Below are 17,688 nucleotides of genomic sequence, written 5' to 3'. Positions count from 1 at the left end.
AGAATTATCGAAGCCAAGGGGGAATCGCCTATTTCCATCAACAACGGGACAGGGGCACCACCACCACAACAACACCAGAATGCGGAGAAGAAAAGAAGGCAAGAAAAAGAGAGAGGCACCAAAGCCCGTTTGTACCCTGATGACGCCTGCCAGGACAATCAAATGCATCTTCCATGTGCATGCTTTCACGCTCACGACGTCTCGCGTCTTTTGTGACACCCGCTCCGCGTGGGTGAGAGCGGTAGCCACGGTGCAGCCAGAGGCACTCATCACCGCAGCCCGATGACGCTCATCTCCAGCGTCCACACCCGCCGGATCCAAACCTTGAGCTTCCCCTCGACACCAGCAATGTTGTCCAGCTCGATGCCCTCCCACCAGCACCGGCGGGCCGGCTTTCGCCAGAAGAGCAGCAGCTTCTGGGCCATGCCCACGGCACTGGTGCCCATGTCGTTGCCACGAATGTCGCTGCGTAGGCGAGCGAGCGCCAGGCTGCAAATGACGGCCTTGTTGGGCTCGCCGGCGCGGTGGCCCCATCTGTCATCGTGATTGAAGCCTCTGCCGTCGCGTTAGCAAGTGTCTTGTCATTTGTGATGCCGGAACCGAGTTACTCACCCAGCCGTCAACATCTCAATAAGATGCGCCTCCGTAGTGCCAGGCTCGTCACTGCGCTTCAGTCCCGAAAAAATTCCGTCTTGCTGCTGCAGGGCCTTTGCGGCTGCGCGCTTCACTTCGATCATGTCAGGCTGACTGATGTCGGCGCTCGGGGGGATTGCGTAGAAGTCAAGGTCCTCGCGCAGCACAATGATGCCTGCGCGCTTGGCGGAGTCATCTCGAGACCCCAGGGAGTCCATTGCATCGCCGTCCTGCGACGTGCTGGGCGACGACTCCGAAGGGATGGACTGGGCGACGTTGCGGAAGAAGTCGAGCATATACTGCAGCGACGCCGGATCGTACTAGGAGTATGTCAGCAGAATGCTCGCGTTAAACGGGGAATCCATACGTACGTCGACCTGAACGGCGTCATTCTCGGAGAAGCCGTTCATGTGTCCCTCGGGGAACAGCCCGTTGGGGAACAGCGAGAGCAGCACAAATTCGGGCAGCGTCAGTAGCTCGTCCCTCGACAGGACGAATCTGGTACCCCTGCGAAACGTCAGCCTGCTGCATCTTGATTCAAGGGATCTGACCTTGACCTACCTCAAATCCATCGCAATGGTCTCGTCGGCGCCGACATCTGCAGCACTGTTAGCACCAACATCTCGTGGCAGGCATGTGAGCCCTTACCTCCAATGGCATTGATGGGCGGCCCGCCCTGCTGCACCTGAGTAATGATACTCGCAGCTCCTCCGGCGGCAGACATGACGAACGAAAACGAGTGGAGAGGACTATCGCCCTCAGAATACGCCGGCGGCGGCTCTGCGTCGTCGTCCTTTCGACTGGACTCTCCCTTTGTATCCCGCGGGAGGACACTCTTGGTCTCGGCGACGGGGTCGCGGAACGCTCTCGCGACGGCCTGGTCCGGATCGAAAGGCTCCGAGTCGGGGCAGGCGGTGGCGGCGTAGCTGTAGGCCGGGGCGGAGGCACTGGCTTCTGCGCTCGCGGACGCGGCAAACTTGGTTGCTGCGGCGGAAGAAGACGCGGCGGCGGCGTCGTGAAAAGGGGCAAAGAGCGACGAGAAAGGCGGCGGACGGGAGGAAGAGGACGCCTCGGAGGCGGGATACTGGGGCGGCGGCGATTGCTCGCGCTCGTGGTCGGCGTCGACGTCGTGCCCGCAGCAGTCTGAGATGTCGCGACGGCGGTGACGGAGGCTCTCGATGCGCTGCTGCTGCTGCTGCTGCTCCGGACGGGGGGAGGCGCTGGCTTCCTGCGTCCCAGACAATGCGGCGGGTGGCTCGCGGGTCTCTGGCGCCGCGGTCCGGCGAGGCAGACGAGGGTGTGGAATTTGGTCGGAGGGCGACGACGGAGGGAGAGCGGCCGAGCGAAACGGACGGCCCGACTCCGTGAAGGCTGTCAAGTGACGTCTGTCTGGGCGGGTGATCACAACAGCAGCGGCGGCCGTATGCGTGGCACAATGGATGGGACGGTGCTAACGGGGCCGTTGCGGTCGCGCGGTACAGTAGGTGGGCGAGCGTGTGCGGGCGGCTACGGCTGCGGGTCGGCGAGCGGTGCTGGATCAGCGAGGCGACATGTGCGACGACGACGACGACGACGACAACGGGCGGCGGCGATGGGACGATGGACGTTGTTAGGTTTGGGTGGTGGATGTACGTGATGAACGGAGACGAGCAATTGATCCCTGTAGGGAGGAGGCCCAAGGCTCGCGGCGGTCGAGGTGTGACCCAACGCCAACCTGGCTGCCACCCAGACGGCTCGATTGATTACCTACGGGGGAGCGCCAGCCGCCGGGGTGGAACCTGGACGGGCAGCCCGCCAGCCTACCTAACCGTGCAGGACACCGCAGTTGGAGTTGCGGCCCTGGGTGGTCGAGCTGGGCGGCTGGACAGTGCAGGTCGCCCCAGGTGGGCTGGGGGGCGCTAACCCAATGGAACCTGGAACCTAGGTACCTAAGTGAACAGAGGCTGCGCTGGAGACCACCACCGCAGGACCACACAGGTGAGCGGCCGCCACAGCCAGGCGGCACGCGGGCGGTGGCCCGGTGGCTGACACCCCACCACCCCCTTCCTCCCCCGCGGCTTGCTCTGCCTGGGGCGATGTTGGCCAACATTGAACGGATGCCAGACACGCCCAGGATTCACACCTCTCGAGCCAACAAGGAACCTCAAATGCATCATCGCAGAACCCAGGCCAGTTCAAGCATTCTGTTCCTTGCAAAATTCAACGGCTTCGCTTAGGCACATCATAACGGCCGGCCACCTACCGAAGTGCTAGGCCTCCCCGGGCCCGCAAACGCACCTCCTCGTCCGCCGTCACCCACCGCCTCACCGTCTGCCGCTCGCGCACCCTCGTCTCCCGCTCAAACGCGTACGCCAACCCAACCAGGTCCGCGTCCGAGCACAGCCTCCCCAGGAAGCTCAGGCCGTACGGCACCCCCGGCGCCGTGTCGACAATGCCGTCCTCGAGGCGCACCACCTCCGCGCCCGCCGGGTAGTGGCCCATCGGGACCGTCACCATCGGCGCGCCGACCACGGCCGTCCACTCGGCCGCCAGCGTCGTCGGCATCGCCACCGCCGTGAGGTCGTGCCGGTCCAGCGCCCCGAGCAGGCCCTGCGGCCCGCCCAGCTCCAGGAGCCGCTTGCACGCCGGCGCGAACCGCGCGTCGCTGTTATCCCACCCCTGCGCGAGCACGTCGTCCCAGTGCGCCGTGTTCTTCTCGGGGAAGCCCTCCTTGGGGTGCTTCTGCGTGAGGTCGCGCAGCTCAGCGAGCGTGCCGACGCCGCTCGGGTTGACGCTCAGGTCTGCAAAGTATCGGGCGAGACTGGACATGAAGTCTGCCCCCATGACCGTGTACTCGACCTCGCGGAGCTCCTCCATCTTGGCACTGAATTCGACCTCGATGATGGTTGCTCCATTCTTCTCGAGAACCTCGAGAGCCTTCCTGAAGCCATCTATTTCGACGTCCCATCTCTTGTCCTCGTTTTGCCCCTTGATGACATTCCAGGGGACCCCTATCCTGGAGCCTCGAAGCGCGTCCTCCTTGCACGCCGCCACCAAGTCTGGTGTCGTTGGGACAAGTGCCGTGTAGCCGTCGTTCGGGTCCGGCCCGGTGATGGCCTGCAGCGCGTACGCGGCGTCCCGGACGGTGCGTGCAATCGTCCCGACCGAATCCATCCGCTCTGATATCGGCACCACCATGTCGCGCGACGTCATCCCGACGGTCGGCTTGATCCCCACGACGCCGCTCCTTTGCGCCGGCCACACGACGGACCCGTCCGTCTCAGTCCCCAACGCGGCGAACGCAAGGCCCAAGTCGACGGCTACGGCGCTGCCGCCGGAGCTGCCGCAGGGCTCCTGAGACTCGTAGTAAGGGGCGAACGTCTGCCCGCCGTGCGCGGACCACCCGCTGCTGGGCTTCTTGCAGCGATAGCCAGCCCATTGACACATGTTTGTCTTGCCGAGAATGACAACCCCGGCCGCGCGGAGCCTGGTGACCACTCCGGCATCGCGAGGGACTTTGGCTCCGTAGAGGATCCACGACCCGGCTGGGAAGCTTAGCAAGAGCTCATAGCCCGTCCTTTTCGGCAACGAGGAGCTCACCCGTGGTATTCATCTTGTCAAGTGTCCCGATATTGTTCTTTATCAGCATGGGAATGCCGTGGAGCGGCCTGCTCTCACTGTAAGCAACAAATGCCATTACCACGGGGACATGCCACCTGCCCTCGGATGTTCCCAGCCGCCCTCTCCCTGTCCAGCTCGGCAGCAATCTCCAGAGCGTCCGGGTTGATCTCGGTGACACAGTGCACCTTGTCGTTGACCTGCTCGATGCGCGCGAGGTACGTCTACTCCAAAGTCAGCAGGCCAAGGTTTCCAAGCATTGTGCCACCGGGATGCTACTTGCCTTGACAAGCTCCACACTCGTAAACAGGCGCCTCTCGAGGCCATTGGAGAGGTCCTCGCAAGTAGCATCGATGAGACTGGGAAAGGTGGTTGCACCGTGTCGGCTGCGCACATCGCGGTCCAAAGACCGGTGGCTTCCACCGTGGAAAGCAGTCAAGTGCTCCTTGTCAGTCATTGTAAACGCACGTGAAAGCAGGACGCGTAAAGTGAAACCGCAGTCGAAAGCTATGCATGGGAGTCTACTGCGCTCGCGTGCAATTCGCAGCCATTAAAGAGCAAGAGATCTCCAGGCGGCACGCAGTCTTTCCAGATGCGCCAAGGAATTAAATGAATGGGCTTCAGAGAGTCCCCGAGGTGGGCGCGGAGGGCGCGGAGGAGCTGAACACTTTCGGCTGCCCCTCTCCAGGCCACTCTCTCTCTCAGCCACCACCCGCCCGCCTGCCCGTCCCGTCGTCACCTCGCTCAACGTACCTACTTACACGAGCGCGGCAACAGGCGGCGGCAGCCCCGGCGTGTTGCCCCCAGGCGCCGCCGCCGAGGCCGACCCGACTTCCGGCCTGCCTGTATGTATGTCTGCATGCATGCGTGCGTGCATACGTGCATGCATGCAAGCAAGGGCGGCTAATAAGGTGCGTGCGATCGGGTCTTCCAATGTACCCTCATGCCTTGGTTGTTCCGACAAGGCCGTTTGTTCATGCAGCTGCGCAAGGGATTGGACGTTTGTTTTCTCTCAGCTTGTTCATCTTTTTGCGGCCGGCAACCTAGTTTGAGAGCCTCCGTCGCTTTTCGCTGTGTTTGCGCAGGGATGGCTTACACGAACGATGCCTCGCGCAAGTGGTCACAATAGCCTACGGAATGGCACCGTCACGACACACAACGCACAGCAGCGATTGCCAAAAGACATTGACCGATTTAATTTGGTATCACTCACTATCGCTATCGGCATCGCCAAAGATGGCACGCAGGACGTCCTCGTTGGCCGCCTTCCCCTCGAGCGCCACGTTCCTCTCCGGATCTACCTCCGTGACCTTGTTCTGCTCTTTGACATGCGCACCAGCCGCGGTACTTTCGCTCTGTACCGGCGCAGGTAACGCGGGCAAAGCACCAACGGGCACAGGTGGCGCCGCGGTTCTCGACTCTCCCTCCTGAGCGGGCATCGGCCAGCTCTCCGTGTTGTTCCTCGGGCGGTTCGACTCGGGCTCGTTATCCGGACGCGAATGCGCAGGCGCCTTCACGTTGAATCGCTTGCACAAGAGGCGGGTTGGATAAAAGTCGGCGACTGTCCGCGTCATGTGCCCGAACATGCCCACCCTTGCTGCCTCCTCGGCAGGGTCAGCAACTTTGGGCTCCGGCTTGGCCAAGAGCTCTGTCTTATCCTCCGCAGCAGACGTCGAGTTCAGGACCGTCTTGGATGTCGTGAATCGGGACGCCATGAAGCCAGTCATCGGCTTGAATATCCGCGCGCAATTGTAAAACTCGTTCATCTCCCGCAAAAAGTCGTCGTCTGATACGCCGTTGCGCTTCTCCGGCGGTGGAAGCCCCGGGTTTGCTTGGTTCTCCAAGTACCGACGATATCGCGTGCGCTTTGCCTCGTCGTCGGCGTACGGCCCGCCCGCACTCCGGGCGAGCGCTGCCGCAGCTGTATCGCGCTCTAATTTGGGCGCTCGGTCCCAGAGAGCTTTCCGCTTTTCCTCCTCCGACATGGCCAGCTCGGCAGGAATCTCCCCTCGAGCAGGCGGGAGATTAGATTTGCCGGATGCCGCGGCGAGTTTGTCTCGAGCCGTGGCAGAGATGAAGTCGAAGACGGACTTTCCCGGCAGTGCCTTCTCGCCGAGTAAAGCTGCTCGTTCGCGAGGACCAAGAGAAGATGCTTTCGCGGCATCCGCTGCTGATAGGTAGTCCGAAGAACTTGACGTCGCTGTTGGATCCTTTGCTGATTTCCAATCGGGCGGGACCGCTGGAGGGGCGTACTCGGAGAACAGCGACGCTAGGTCTTCTGTGAACTTGGCCAGAACGTACCCCGGAAGCGGCAGCCGTCCGTCATGACACCGCCTGAGGCTATCGCCGGCCCTGGCCATCCTTGGCACGAATTTGGGTGCTTTGTCGAGTGACGGGTTCGCCAAAGCCGACGCCTTCTTCTTCTTCTTTTTGTCGCCTCCGATGACGCGGTTATATTTGATCTTGGGACCAATGTCGTAAGGGTCCTCGTCGTCAGAGCCGGTGTCGTTTAGAACCCCTATGCCGAATGCACCCCGCGCCGGCTTTGTCGTGGGCCTTTTCGCTTCAAAGAGCGAATGCCGCGCCCCGTCGTCTGGCTTGTCATTGTCTTCGTCTTCCTCGTCGATCGCGTCTCGTCTCTGCCCAAGAGCCTGAAGCTTCGACTGTCTCTGGTGTCCGAGACCCATGCGATCGGTTTTTCGTACGAACTGTATCATCGGGGCGTTGTCCGGGGCAAAAAGATGTGTCTCAGCTTGGTCTCCCGAGGACGGCTTGCCGACATCGAGTCGAGCGCTTCGGCGCACTTTGGGGCCTACGCCCTGCCCATGTTTCCAGCCCATCCGACGCAGCAGCTGCAGCCCCATGGTGTTGCCTTCCGTCTTGAACAAGCCCATCAGACCCCCTGGCCGGTCTTCGCCCTGAGAGGTCGATCCCAGCCCTGCAAACGCCTGAGAGGTCTGGATTTGTTGCGACTCGGCGGCGTCGGCCAGGTCCTCCTCGTCCATAAAGTCCTCGGCGCGCTGCTGCTTCGAGGCGGTGCCATCCTTGTTGCGGGAGCTCCGACTCGATACAAAGGTGGACGGGGTCCAACCTTCTTTGGAGCCGACGGTGTTGAAGTAGCCGGCGCTCCAGCCACCGGTAAAAGCTCCATGCAGCCGCTTTCGGCCCCTCTCGTCCCTCACTTCTTGCTTCCACAAAGGCAGGTACGCGCCATCGTCGCGGGAATCGGCCTCGTCGGGGAGGGGCGTGCCGAAGAGGGCGTACGGCGCATGGTTGCTGTCTGTTTCGAACGTGGACCGCGAACGTTTGTAGGACATGAGTTCCACGTAATCAGGGCATCGCTGCCCAGTCTCCCGGTGCGCAGCGTTGTGTATGCGGGCCGCTGTGGTGATGGTCGAGCTGCGAACGCGGATTCATAGTCGACAGAGGCATGGGTCAGAGGCGCCGGGCATTCGGAGATGTTCACTGGGCAGAAGTTCTGGTGGGCGTTATCGATAAGGAGCGTTCCCATGGTTATCGGGCGGACTCGAGGGGGTGCTGCGCTAATACCGACTGGCCACTAGCACCCCCGGTTCCTTACGCACCCCTGGCCCGGTCTGGTCTGCCCGCTCAAGCTCTCCCTGCTCGGAACAGGGACAGGAGGATCTGAAGCTCTGACGACGCTTGCTTCTTTCGTCCACAATGTTTGTGATGCACAGGTGGGAGTCGTGTGACTGCCCGAGGGCGCCGCAGCCGCTTGGAGTGGGCGATCATTGGCGCGACTGAAGATGGGGATTTCGCACCACGGACTATTACGAAGCGCGAAATCGGACCTGGTGCCTGACAGCTCGCGTCCTGTGTCGCGCGCGAGCAAGCCAGGGCGAAACGGAGTGACGCAGCTCGCCTGCCACGACAACCCGGGAGCGAAGCGACCCGCGGCCAGAGCCGAGTGTGGCAGTAGGGTGAATCGGGCTTGAAGTGGCTTGGCCAGCGAGGGCGGGATGTTGGCAGCATCAAAGCATGTGTGGGTTGATCGTGCGTGCGCGCACGCTCACGTCCTGTACTGTCCTGTCCGGTACGGCCCGGTACGGCAACATGCATACACAAGGTATCAAGGTGCTGACGCCTCCCAGCATCTTGCAGCATCTGGCAGTGATGTGAGGGCATGAAGCCCAACGCGCGCACCCGCGAGTGCCGCGACATCACGCTTCCCTAAACCAACGGGCACACGGCGCAACGACGACAATCGGGGTACGTATGCGACCACGCAAAAGGTTATGACGTTTCATCCCCAGGCTGTGGCCCGACTTGGCAGAGGGATTTGTTGCGCGCATGCAGGCCATCTCGTTGATGCCGTCCATGCGTGGCGGGGCGGGCAAGTGGCGGAGGGGCTCGCCGCGACTTGTTTGCGCAACCAGCACCGACCACGATGGAGCCTGAGAAGCCGTCGTGTCACGAACACACCCACGTCGAGCCCCCATGCGCTGCGGCCGCCGAATCGCATCTCGCCTCGATCAGGTGCGATGAAGCCCAGCAGAGCCCAGGCAGGCGGGCAAGGGTGGTGATGACTCTGAGAGTCTCGGCTGCTGCGCAGGATGGGATGTTGGCCACGACGGTTGGCTTCCATCATCCACCTCCATCACACCGCAGCACACCAAACCGGCACCGCCAAGTACGGGCAGGTCCCAGACCTCCCCAGCCCCCTTAGCCCGCCCTGCGAGCTTGGGCTGCCAAGCTTGGTGTGGGTGCTCGACCACCGAAATAGCCAAAGGACAGCTTCGCGTTGCCAGGTCGTCGGTGGGCCTCTGCGGCGCTGGGTGCCACGGCGCTCGGGTCGGGTGCTTGCTGCGCTGGACGCCAATGCCAGGGGCTCGCGGGCGCGCTGCCCGGGAGGCTGGGCCCGGGGAGGCCTGCATGTCGAGGGGATGAGAGATGACGACGGGCATGGGGACGACGCTTGCCCATGGACGGCGACTCCACGAGGCCGCGCTGGTGATGGTGGAGGCAGCTGAATGCCTTTATTAGCGGGCACCGCTGGCACGGGCAGGTAAGGTAGGTACCTTGCAAGCAAAAGCGCCGGGCCGCTGGACCTGAGCGATGGGGCCCGTCGCTGCAGGCGGTTCAGCAGTGCCCGCTGGCAGTGGGCTGGCAGTAGGTGGGCTGGGCGGTGGGCCGTTGGCGCCAGCGAAGGCGCTAAATCGGAGCGTCGCAACCTGATCTCGGCCAAGTGTCGCGGCCTCGAGCGCTGACTCGGCATCCCGGGCCCAGGCAAGCAAACCTTGGATTCCACACAGACAGGGACAAGCGCGAGGTGCCTCGCGCCGCGTTGGCGTTGGCAATCTTGGGGGCCCGGAGTGACGGTGAGCACCCCGGAAGAAGCAAAACGGGTTGCCGCGGTGGCCGTTTTGGCTGCGTAGCGTGTCGCTCCGTGCGTGTGCATCCATGGATGCTCCCGCCGTGCCCAATGCATGTGCGGTCCCCGTCGCGGACATGGATGATGGACGGGGCCCATGGCTCGCGCGCTGCTAGGTAAGGTACGGCATGTTCAGCACGGTCACCGATCGAGCCCTGGCTGCTCTGCCGCGGAGCCGCGACCTGCCTCACCGTAGCACCACAGGTGGCGCCTGAGGTACCTTGCCGTACCGCATTGGAACTTGACCTGAAGTTAGCAGACCCAACTGCCTTTCTTTGCCCAGCACGGCAGCAACAGCAGCAGCTTCCCTTCCGTGCATCTCCTCGACGCAAACTCTCCCCGTCCTCTTTCTCCTCCTCCTTTTCTTCCTCTCTCTCTCTCCATCCCCATCACCATCCCTCGTGCCATCGTGCGCATGCGCATGTGTCCATTGGCCGCCGCCACCATCGCCGCTCGCGACGACCACCCCGCCCAGCTTGCTCCCGCCGAGCCCCCCCAACGGGCGCCGATAATTTATAGCGGGTAGCGAAAACGAGGATCGACACCCGCCCGGGCTCAACGGCTGGGCCGCCTCCAGCGAACGAGCACGAGGAGGTGCCGCCGTGCCGCGCCGCCGCGCCGCGCAATAACCTGGAACAGGAGCACCTGCCCGGGCACTCTCAGCACCTCGACAGCTCCAGCAGCCCGCCGGCCCCTGCTCCCGTGCTCGCCAGTCGGTGCGAGGACAAGCTGGAGCCCGCACCCACGCCGCCAATTGGGCTGGGCCTCGTCGCCGCTTTGTTTCCCGCCGCCGTTGTTGCGTGATTGCTCTGGCTTCTTCGCTCGCCGCTGACCTCACTCTCTCCTCGCGCTCCCCCCTTCGCTCCCGTCGCCTGTCTCCCCGTTCGACATGACGGCCCCGTCAGCAGCAGGACCCGACTACGCCTACGCGACCCCTCCGCAGTCGTCGGCGTCGTCGCGCGCACCGCAGCCCCTGTCCCGGTCCTTCTCGGCTCGATCCTCGCGCCCACCTCCAGCGGCCTCAGCGGGCGCCGCTGCTGCGGGCTCCGGCGCTGGCCCAGGCACTGGCCATCACCACCCGCCGCCGTCCCCCTCGTCCAACCATCACCACCGAAGTCCCTCCTCCCACCACAACCAATCCTCGTCGCTCTCGGCGCGCAGTCACCACCACCGCCGCACCTCGTCCTCCACCCGCCCAATCCAGGACATTCTCCCCCAAAATGACCCCGAGACGACCAACCTAGCAGCGACAGCCTCCTATTCCAAGCGCACTTCAAGCCGCGACCGAGATCGTGACCGCGACCGCGACCGCGATCGTCTACCGCCCCCCTCCAGGGGCGCCGAGTCGACATCGTCGGCGTCCTCCCGCCAGCCACATCGCCGCAACAGCTCGCGCTCCAACAGCCGCCATCACCACCCCCACGCCCAGCCCGACATGCCTCCCTCGGCCGTCCCAAGCAATGGGACGCCCTCGGCCCCGTCCCACGCCGCGGCCGCTCACGGCCATGGCGACGCGGCTCATCACCAGCACCAGCAGCCGCCCGCTGCCAAGCAGGCAAGATCGCGCACCACCATTCCCACCCAGTCGGGCAAGTGGATCTTGGGCAAGACCATAGGCGCCGGCAGCATGGGCAAGGTGAAGCTTGCTCGCAAGGAGGACGGGAGCGAACAGGTCCGTTGCTGCCCTAGGCCCCCCATAAGCCATGATTCCCCTCTTCTTCTTCTAGTTCCGACTGACATGCCATGCGTGGCTCCTCTCACAGGTCGCCTGCAAGATCGTTCCTCGCGGTTCCACCGATGATGGCCACCAGAGCCGCGCCGATAAGGAGCGAGCTGACCAGTCCAAAGAGATCCGAACAGCTCGCGAGGCTGCCATCGTCACCCTCCTCAACCACCCCCACATTTGCGGCATGCGAGACGTTGTGCGGACAAATTACCACTGGTACATGCTCTTCGAGTATGTCAACGGTGGTCAGATGCTCGACTACATCATCTCGCACGGCAAGCTCAAGGAGAAGCAAGCCCGCAAGTTCAGCCGTCAGATTGCGAGTGCCCTCGACTATTGCCACCGCAACAGCATTGTCCACCGCGACCTCAAGATCGAGAACATTCTAATAAGCAAGACTGGCGATATCAAGATTATTGATTTCGGCCTCAGTAACCTGTTCTCGCCACGCGGCCATCTCAAGACGTTCTGCGGTAGCCTGTATTTCGCGGCCCCGGAGCTGTTGCAGGCGCGGGCCTACACGGGCCCAGAGGTCGACGTCTGGAGCTTCGGCATCGTTCTGTATGTCCTCGTCTGTGGTAAGGTGCCATTCGACGACCAGAGCATGCCGGCGCTACACGCCAAGATTAAGAAGGGCCTGGTCGATTATCCGAGCTGGCTCTCCAGTGGTATGTCCCAGCCCGCCTCTCCCAAGCTCTCGTTTTTCTAACGTCACGCAGAATGCAAGCACCTCATGTCGCGGATGCTAGTCACCGACCCGAAGCAGCGCGCCACCATGCAAGAGGTAATGTGTCATCCCTGGATGACCAAGGGCTTCAACGGCCCGCCGGACAACTACCTGCCCGCCCGCGAGCCCCTGTCCCAGCCGCTGGACTCTGAGGTCATCCATGCCATGCAGGGCTTCAACTTTGGTTCTCCCGAGTCCATCAAAGCCCAGCTTGTCAAGATCATCGATTCAGAAGAGTATCAACACGCCGTGAAGGTATACCAACGCGAGAAGGAAATCCCGCAGCCAAACCGGGACGGAGAGAAGCGGCGCGGCTTCGGCTTTGATTTCTATAAGCGCAGAAACTCTGGCACCAGCCGGGACACGCTCACCGGCCCGAGCTCTGAGGCCCTCCAGCTCGGTTCTGATCCTCTGTACGCGTTCAGCCCTCTCCTCTCCATCTACTACCTGGTCAAGGAGAAGCAAGACCGAGAACGGATTGAGTCGCCTCAGGCCGCGCCCCGAGAGAAGGAACGGGAAAGAGAGCGCGAGCGGGAGAAGGCCGAGGCGATGCCGGAGCTGGCGCCACCGCCGGCCGCCCACACGAACCCGGGAGGCTACGAGATGCCCGGCGAGAAGCCCACTGGTGGACGCACCAGGCCGCGGGCCCGCACGCACGGCGAAGATGACGCGCCGGAGGCCGGAGCCAAGCAGGCTCACCCGCCGCCGCCGCCCGCGCCGGAGACAAAGGTGGAGCAGCTGCAGAAGAAGGAGGGCACCGCTGCTGGCTTGCTTCGCAGGTTCAGCACCCGTAAGCGCCGGGACCCCGATCGCCTCGAAAAGGATCGATCACATCCGCCTATGGTGCAGGTCCACTCCCCTGCGGAAAACGCACCAACAACGCCGAAGAAGAGCTTCAGCATTCGCCGGGGTAGACAGAGCCGGGATGACCAGTCCACGCCCGCGCTACGCTCTGCCGGGAGTCAGCCTCAGCACAGCGAGCTGCTGAGCCCTCCCGCTACGTCCAGCGGACCGCGAGAATCTCGGAAATCAGGCCTTGGCCGGTCAACGAGCGTCAACTCTGCAGACGTCAGGCGCGTTCGCGACGCCAGTCGCATCGCCAAGGACCCTCCAGTGACAAGCGGCTCTGACCAGTCGGTCTCAAACGACAACCCAGGGGCCGCGCAGCGGGGCCACGCCCACTCTAGGTCCATGAACATGAGGGCCAAGTCCCTTGGGCACGCACGTCGCGAAAGCATCCAGCGTCGCCGTCTCCGGCGCGAGGGCGGCCACGAGGCGGACGTTCCCGAGGAGACGGACATGGACCAGGAGCAGAGCGGCGTGTCGACGGAAAGGCTGGACAGCTCAGACCTGGCCAAGCCCGTGTTCCTCAAGGGTTTGTTCAGCGTGTCGACAACGTCGGGCAAATCGGTGCCCGCCATCCGCGCCGACATCAAGCGTGTGCTCAAGCAGCTCAATGTGGAGTACACGGAGATCAAGGGCGGCTTCAGCTGCAGGCACGCGCCAAGCATTGACCTGAACAAGGTGCAGGACCCGCCCGGCAGCCCGCCGGCCCAGACGCCTGGCCATCGCCGCCGTTTCAGCTTCGGCGGGCTCATGAGAGGGGAGGATCGAGACCGGGAGGAGATGCGGGATGCGGACCGCGATCGGCCCCCGACGACGCCCCGCACACCGGGCCGGTCGGACAGGGAACGCAGCTACTCCAACTCGGAGACGTCCGTGGATAGCATCCCGCGTCGCAACGGGGCATCTCGGCGCGTCCCCGGGGAGACTAGCACGCAGGTGCAGAGCGACCTGGGCGGCAGCATGGTGATGGAGTTTGAGATCTTCATCGTCAAGGTGCCCCTGCTGTCGCTTCACGGGATCCAGTTCAAGCGCCTGACGGGCAACACGTGGCAGTACAAGAACATGGCAGACCAGATTCTCAGGGAACTGAGGCTGTAGTCGTGGCCAAGAACGGTATATAATTGTTTATATGGCGCATCGAGATTGCATGGGAGCGGGAGCGGGAGCGGGAGCAGCCCCCTGACTGTGGACGGGGGCGGGACTACTATCTACCTGTTGATTCTCGCCGTCCCTGAGGAGGGAGGCGAGTCTTGAGCAAGCAGGCATTGCGTTTGTATAGCCCATCGTGAGCGTTAGTAGTTGATTTTCTAGCTAGCAAGGCATAACTAGGTATGTTGGAGGCGGTCAGGACGGGGGTGGGCATATACGTAAGGCACAGGGAGAGACACTAATGCGAACGAGCAGCCCAGAGGCTGGCATGAATTTGTTTTGAGCCGAGCAGGTATTTTGTCACGTCAAGACAATTGTGTGTGTGTGTGTGTGTGTGTGTGTACGCGCGCGAGCCTGGGTGCGTGTGTGTCTGTCTCGCATTTTGTGAGTGTGACAAAGGCGGGTGCGCGCAATGGGGCTGTCCGCTCATCGCGATGGGAGTGAGTACGTCTGCAAAGTGATCCACTGCATCGGCCACGGATACTCTGACAGAAACCAGTCCACTCTGCAGGCCGTTGCGAGATGGATTCAGCATCTGGGCTCGCTTGATGCACGCTACTGCACAAAGCACGAAGCACCTACAGTGCATGAGGCAAGGTAAGTAAACGGGCTCTGTTTGGGCACTGCAGTCACCGCCGCAACGTCCGGGCCCCAGGCCACAGGAGTGAGCCCAGGTGGACTCGGTGGAGGAGTGGGGTCTGTGCGCAAGACCTTAGCTCAGTACCTTAGCCTTTGCGCACCTCAGCCCGCCAGCCGTCCTTCCAGATGGCCCCGGCCGGCTGAGCAGATAGGTACTTCCGCCTAGCGCCATAGTTGGCGGCGGCGCAAAGTATCCCCTCGAGGACCGCTCATCAGTGGAGAGACTGCGACAGAAACTCGACACACTGCCGTTCCTTCCCGGACCGGCCTCGCTTCCATCCTTCAAAGCGCCTCTGTCAGACCCAGACCCTCCCTTCCCTCCGCCCATGTCCTCTGCCTCGAGGAGCCGCAACCTCAACCACGGACAGCTCTCACGACCGGGTCGAGGCTGACCAGCATCCCGCCATCGTCGCCGTCATTTGAGCGGCGCCACGGAACCCTCGCGCAACTTGGCCTGCGCCTCCTCCTCGTCGCCTGGCCACCGCACTGTACCGCACCGCTCGCACGGCTCGACGACCGCCCTCCCACGACCAGTGTCGAGACGCCCATCGCGACGCGCATCCGGCGGCAGTGCCCTCGGAAGCCGACTCATCCTGATTGCCCAGCATGATGCCCTCGACCCAGGTCTTCGGGCACCACCCGTTCCAGGGCGCCGACTCGCCCTGGCTGCACCAGCAGGCGTCGCATCACCAGGGCGGCCACCAGGGCGTCGTGTCTGTCGCCCAGCATCAGCAGCAGCAGCAACAGCAACAGCAGCAACAACAACAGCAGCAGCAACAGCAGCAGCAGCACTTCAACCGCATGTCGGGTAACCACTCTGGCGCGGGGAACCTCGCCGCCGCTCATGCCCAGGACGCGGGCCACGAGAACATCTCGGACGATAATCGGCGAACTATGGGATACATTGCCGACTTGCTCAACGAGAATACCCGCGAGGCGGCGTTGCTGGAGCTGAGCAAGAAGAGGGAGCAGGTCCCCGAACTAGCCCTCATTCTGTGGCATTCTTTCGGTCAGCGGCGCCTTCCCCCAAGTGACCAGCTTGTCTGGTCGCAACCCCGATGTTCGGCATCGTACTGACTCGTTCAAGGCGTCATGACCTCGCTCCTGCAGGAGATCATCTCCGTTTACACCCTGCTCAACCCTTCGCAGTTGACGGCCGCCGCTTCTAACAGGGTGTGCAACGCCCTTGCGCTGCTGCAGTGCGTGGCGTCACACAACGACACCCGTGCCCTGTTTCTGAATGGTAAGATTATGCCCTCGTCCTCTCTGCCCTAGAGTGAATACTGACCACGTGTGCAAACAGCTCATATCCCCCTCTTTCTCTACCCATTCCTGAACACGACGTCGAAATCGCGCCCGTTCGAATACCTCCGACTTACTTCGCTGGGCGTCATCGGCGCGCTGGTCAAGAATGACTCCTCCGATGTCATCAACTTCTTGCTCACTACGGAGATCATTCCGCTATGCCTGCGAATTATGGAGACGGGATCGGAACTTAGCAAGACGGTTGCCATCTTCATCGTCCAGAAGATCTTATTGGATGACAACGGGCTCAACTACATCTGCGCCACTTACGAGCGGTTCTATGCGGTTGGCACCGTACTGAGCAATATGGTTGCCCAGCTCGTGGAGTCGCAGACGGCTAGACTCCTCAAGCATGTTGTCCGCTGCTTCCTCCGGTATGCCCACCCTCACCTGGCCGAAAGGCGCTTCAATCACTCGCCTTGGAAGACACAATGCTGACAGCCAGGTCCAGGCTAAGTGATAACGCGAGGGCGCGTGAAGCCCTGCGCCAGTGTCTTCCTGAACCCCTTCGGGACGCGACATTCTCTTCGGTCCTGAGGGATGATGCCGCCACTAAGAGGTGCCTCGCTCAGCTGCTCATCAACCTTTCCGACAACGTCGTCGACCCGGGGGCTCAGGGCGTTTCTGCCATGTGAGCGTCTCGCAACGCGGGACGCATCATAAATCGAGAACGACGCGCCTCCCCTCCCACGATGGCCACGAAAATACGGGGAGCATACGAGCGTGTGGGATTACGAGCATATACGTGGCTGAAGCGATTCGGATTAAAAGTATTCGGCATGGTTGATACCCGCATTTCATTCTACAAGGGTTGCTACGAGGCCTTGCGAGTTCTCTCGGCGCTGTGTGGGACAGGCATCTCGGCGCAGCGCGGTTCGGGGTCTGTCTCTTGTCGCGTGGTTGGCGAAGGCAGGCCATTGGGGTTGAAATGGTCTTTGAAGGCCTCTCAGTGCCACTCTTGCTGCGACACAAAGGCTCAGGCAGGAGGTCGAGACGACTCAGGCGGTGTGATGCTTTGCGTCACCGGGGGATGGCAGTAGTGCCGGGGCTGGAGTTGCGGCTTTGCTTTGCCTCGGGACTCTTTGTTCGCGGCTGCTCTGCTGCCACCCCGTGTCTCAGGGCCAGTGTACGTTAAGGCGAGCATTATACCTATACGGTATAACAAAAAGGTGTTTGGGGCGTTTGGCACGTGGTGGAAGGCTGGGAGTCTGCCATGGGTATGGTATGTGTTCTTAGAGGACGAGGCATTGCAGCAGGCTTGGTAGCAGTTGGCGTTGGTCAGCGGGCTTGTACATAGGTGACGCCGCCAGTCAAAAACATTTGTTTATTTTGCATGGCTGCACATGAATTTAGATGGGGTGGTGTGCGATGGCCGCGCGAGGGCGCGTGTATAAGGTAGCTTGCGATGCTGCTGTATGCCTTGGGCAGGTACCCTCCAGGTTCCATACTGAGGAGGTCCTGACCGCCAACCCCCGACGTTGTTTCTCGGGGTTGCACGGGCAATGGATGCCGCTGAAACGGTGGGATGGTGCCACTGAGGTAGCCCCTGGAGCCCCTAGCTGCAGCGTGCCCGTGGCCCCCCAGGCCCGCTAATCGATAACCTGGAACCTGACGCCAGTCTCATCCATCCACCTGCGTTCCATCCTGAGGAAGCTGCCCCGATTGGGATGGTGC

The 17,688-nt window shown here is 62.4% G+C and overlaps 3 protein-coding genes across 3 annotated transcripts; 2 read left to right on the top strand and 1 right to left on the bottom strand.

Annotated features, from left to right (window-relative positions):
• Positions 1-269: 269 nt before the first annotated feature.
• PLICBS_007701 (uncharacterized protein) lies at positions 270-7,547 on the bottom strand (the record flags this gene model as incomplete). The annotated part of the gene is made up of 10 exons (XM_065601230.1): positions 270-555; positions 613-953; positions 1,005-1,140; positions 1,195-1,231; positions 1,282-1,861; positions 2,911-4,157; positions 4,213-4,285; positions 4,329-4,454; positions 5,327-5,337; positions 5,444-7,547. 10 exons carry the CDS (start codon positions 7,545-7,547, stop codon positions 270-272), a joined length of 4,941 nt encoding a protein of 1,646 aa, XP_065457302.1.
• A 2,964-nt stretch (positions 7,548-10,511) lies between these two features.
• Positions 10,512-14,019, top strand: PLICBS_007700 (serine/threonine-protein kinase KIN2; the record flags this gene model as incomplete). The annotated part of the gene is made up of 3 exons (XM_018321165.2): positions 10,512-11,294; positions 11,386-12,016; positions 12,068-14,019. 3 exons carry the CDS (start codon positions 10,512-10,514, stop codon positions 14,017-14,019), a joined length of 3,366 nt encoding a protein of 1,121 aa, XP_018181062.2.
• Positions 14,020-15,315: 1,296 nt separating this feature from the next.
• Positions 15,316-16,649, top strand: PLICBS_007699 (cell differentiation protein rcd1; the record flags this gene model as incomplete). Its single annotated transcript, XM_065601229.1, has 4 exons — positions 15,316-15,718; positions 15,797-15,952; positions 16,013-16,388; positions 16,466-16,649. The coding sequence occupies 4 exons, from the start codon at positions 15,316-15,318 to the stop codon at positions 16,647-16,649; spliced, it is 1,119 nt and encodes a 372-aa protein (XP_065457301.1).
• Between the last annotated feature and the right edge of the window lie 1,039 nt (positions 16,650-17,688).

The sequence above is a fragment of the Purpureocillium lilacinum genome (genome assembly GCF_023168085.1).
Source record: "Purpureocillium lilacinum CBS 284.36 DNA, scaffold_5, whole genome shotgun sequence".
Lineage (NCBI taxonomy): Eukaryota > Fungi > Ascomycota > Sordariomycetes > Hypocreales > Ophiocordycipitaceae > Purpureocillium > Purpureocillium lilacinum.
Note: the sequence above shows the minus strand (reverse complement) of the source record. Positions and strands in the feature narration are given on the sequence as shown.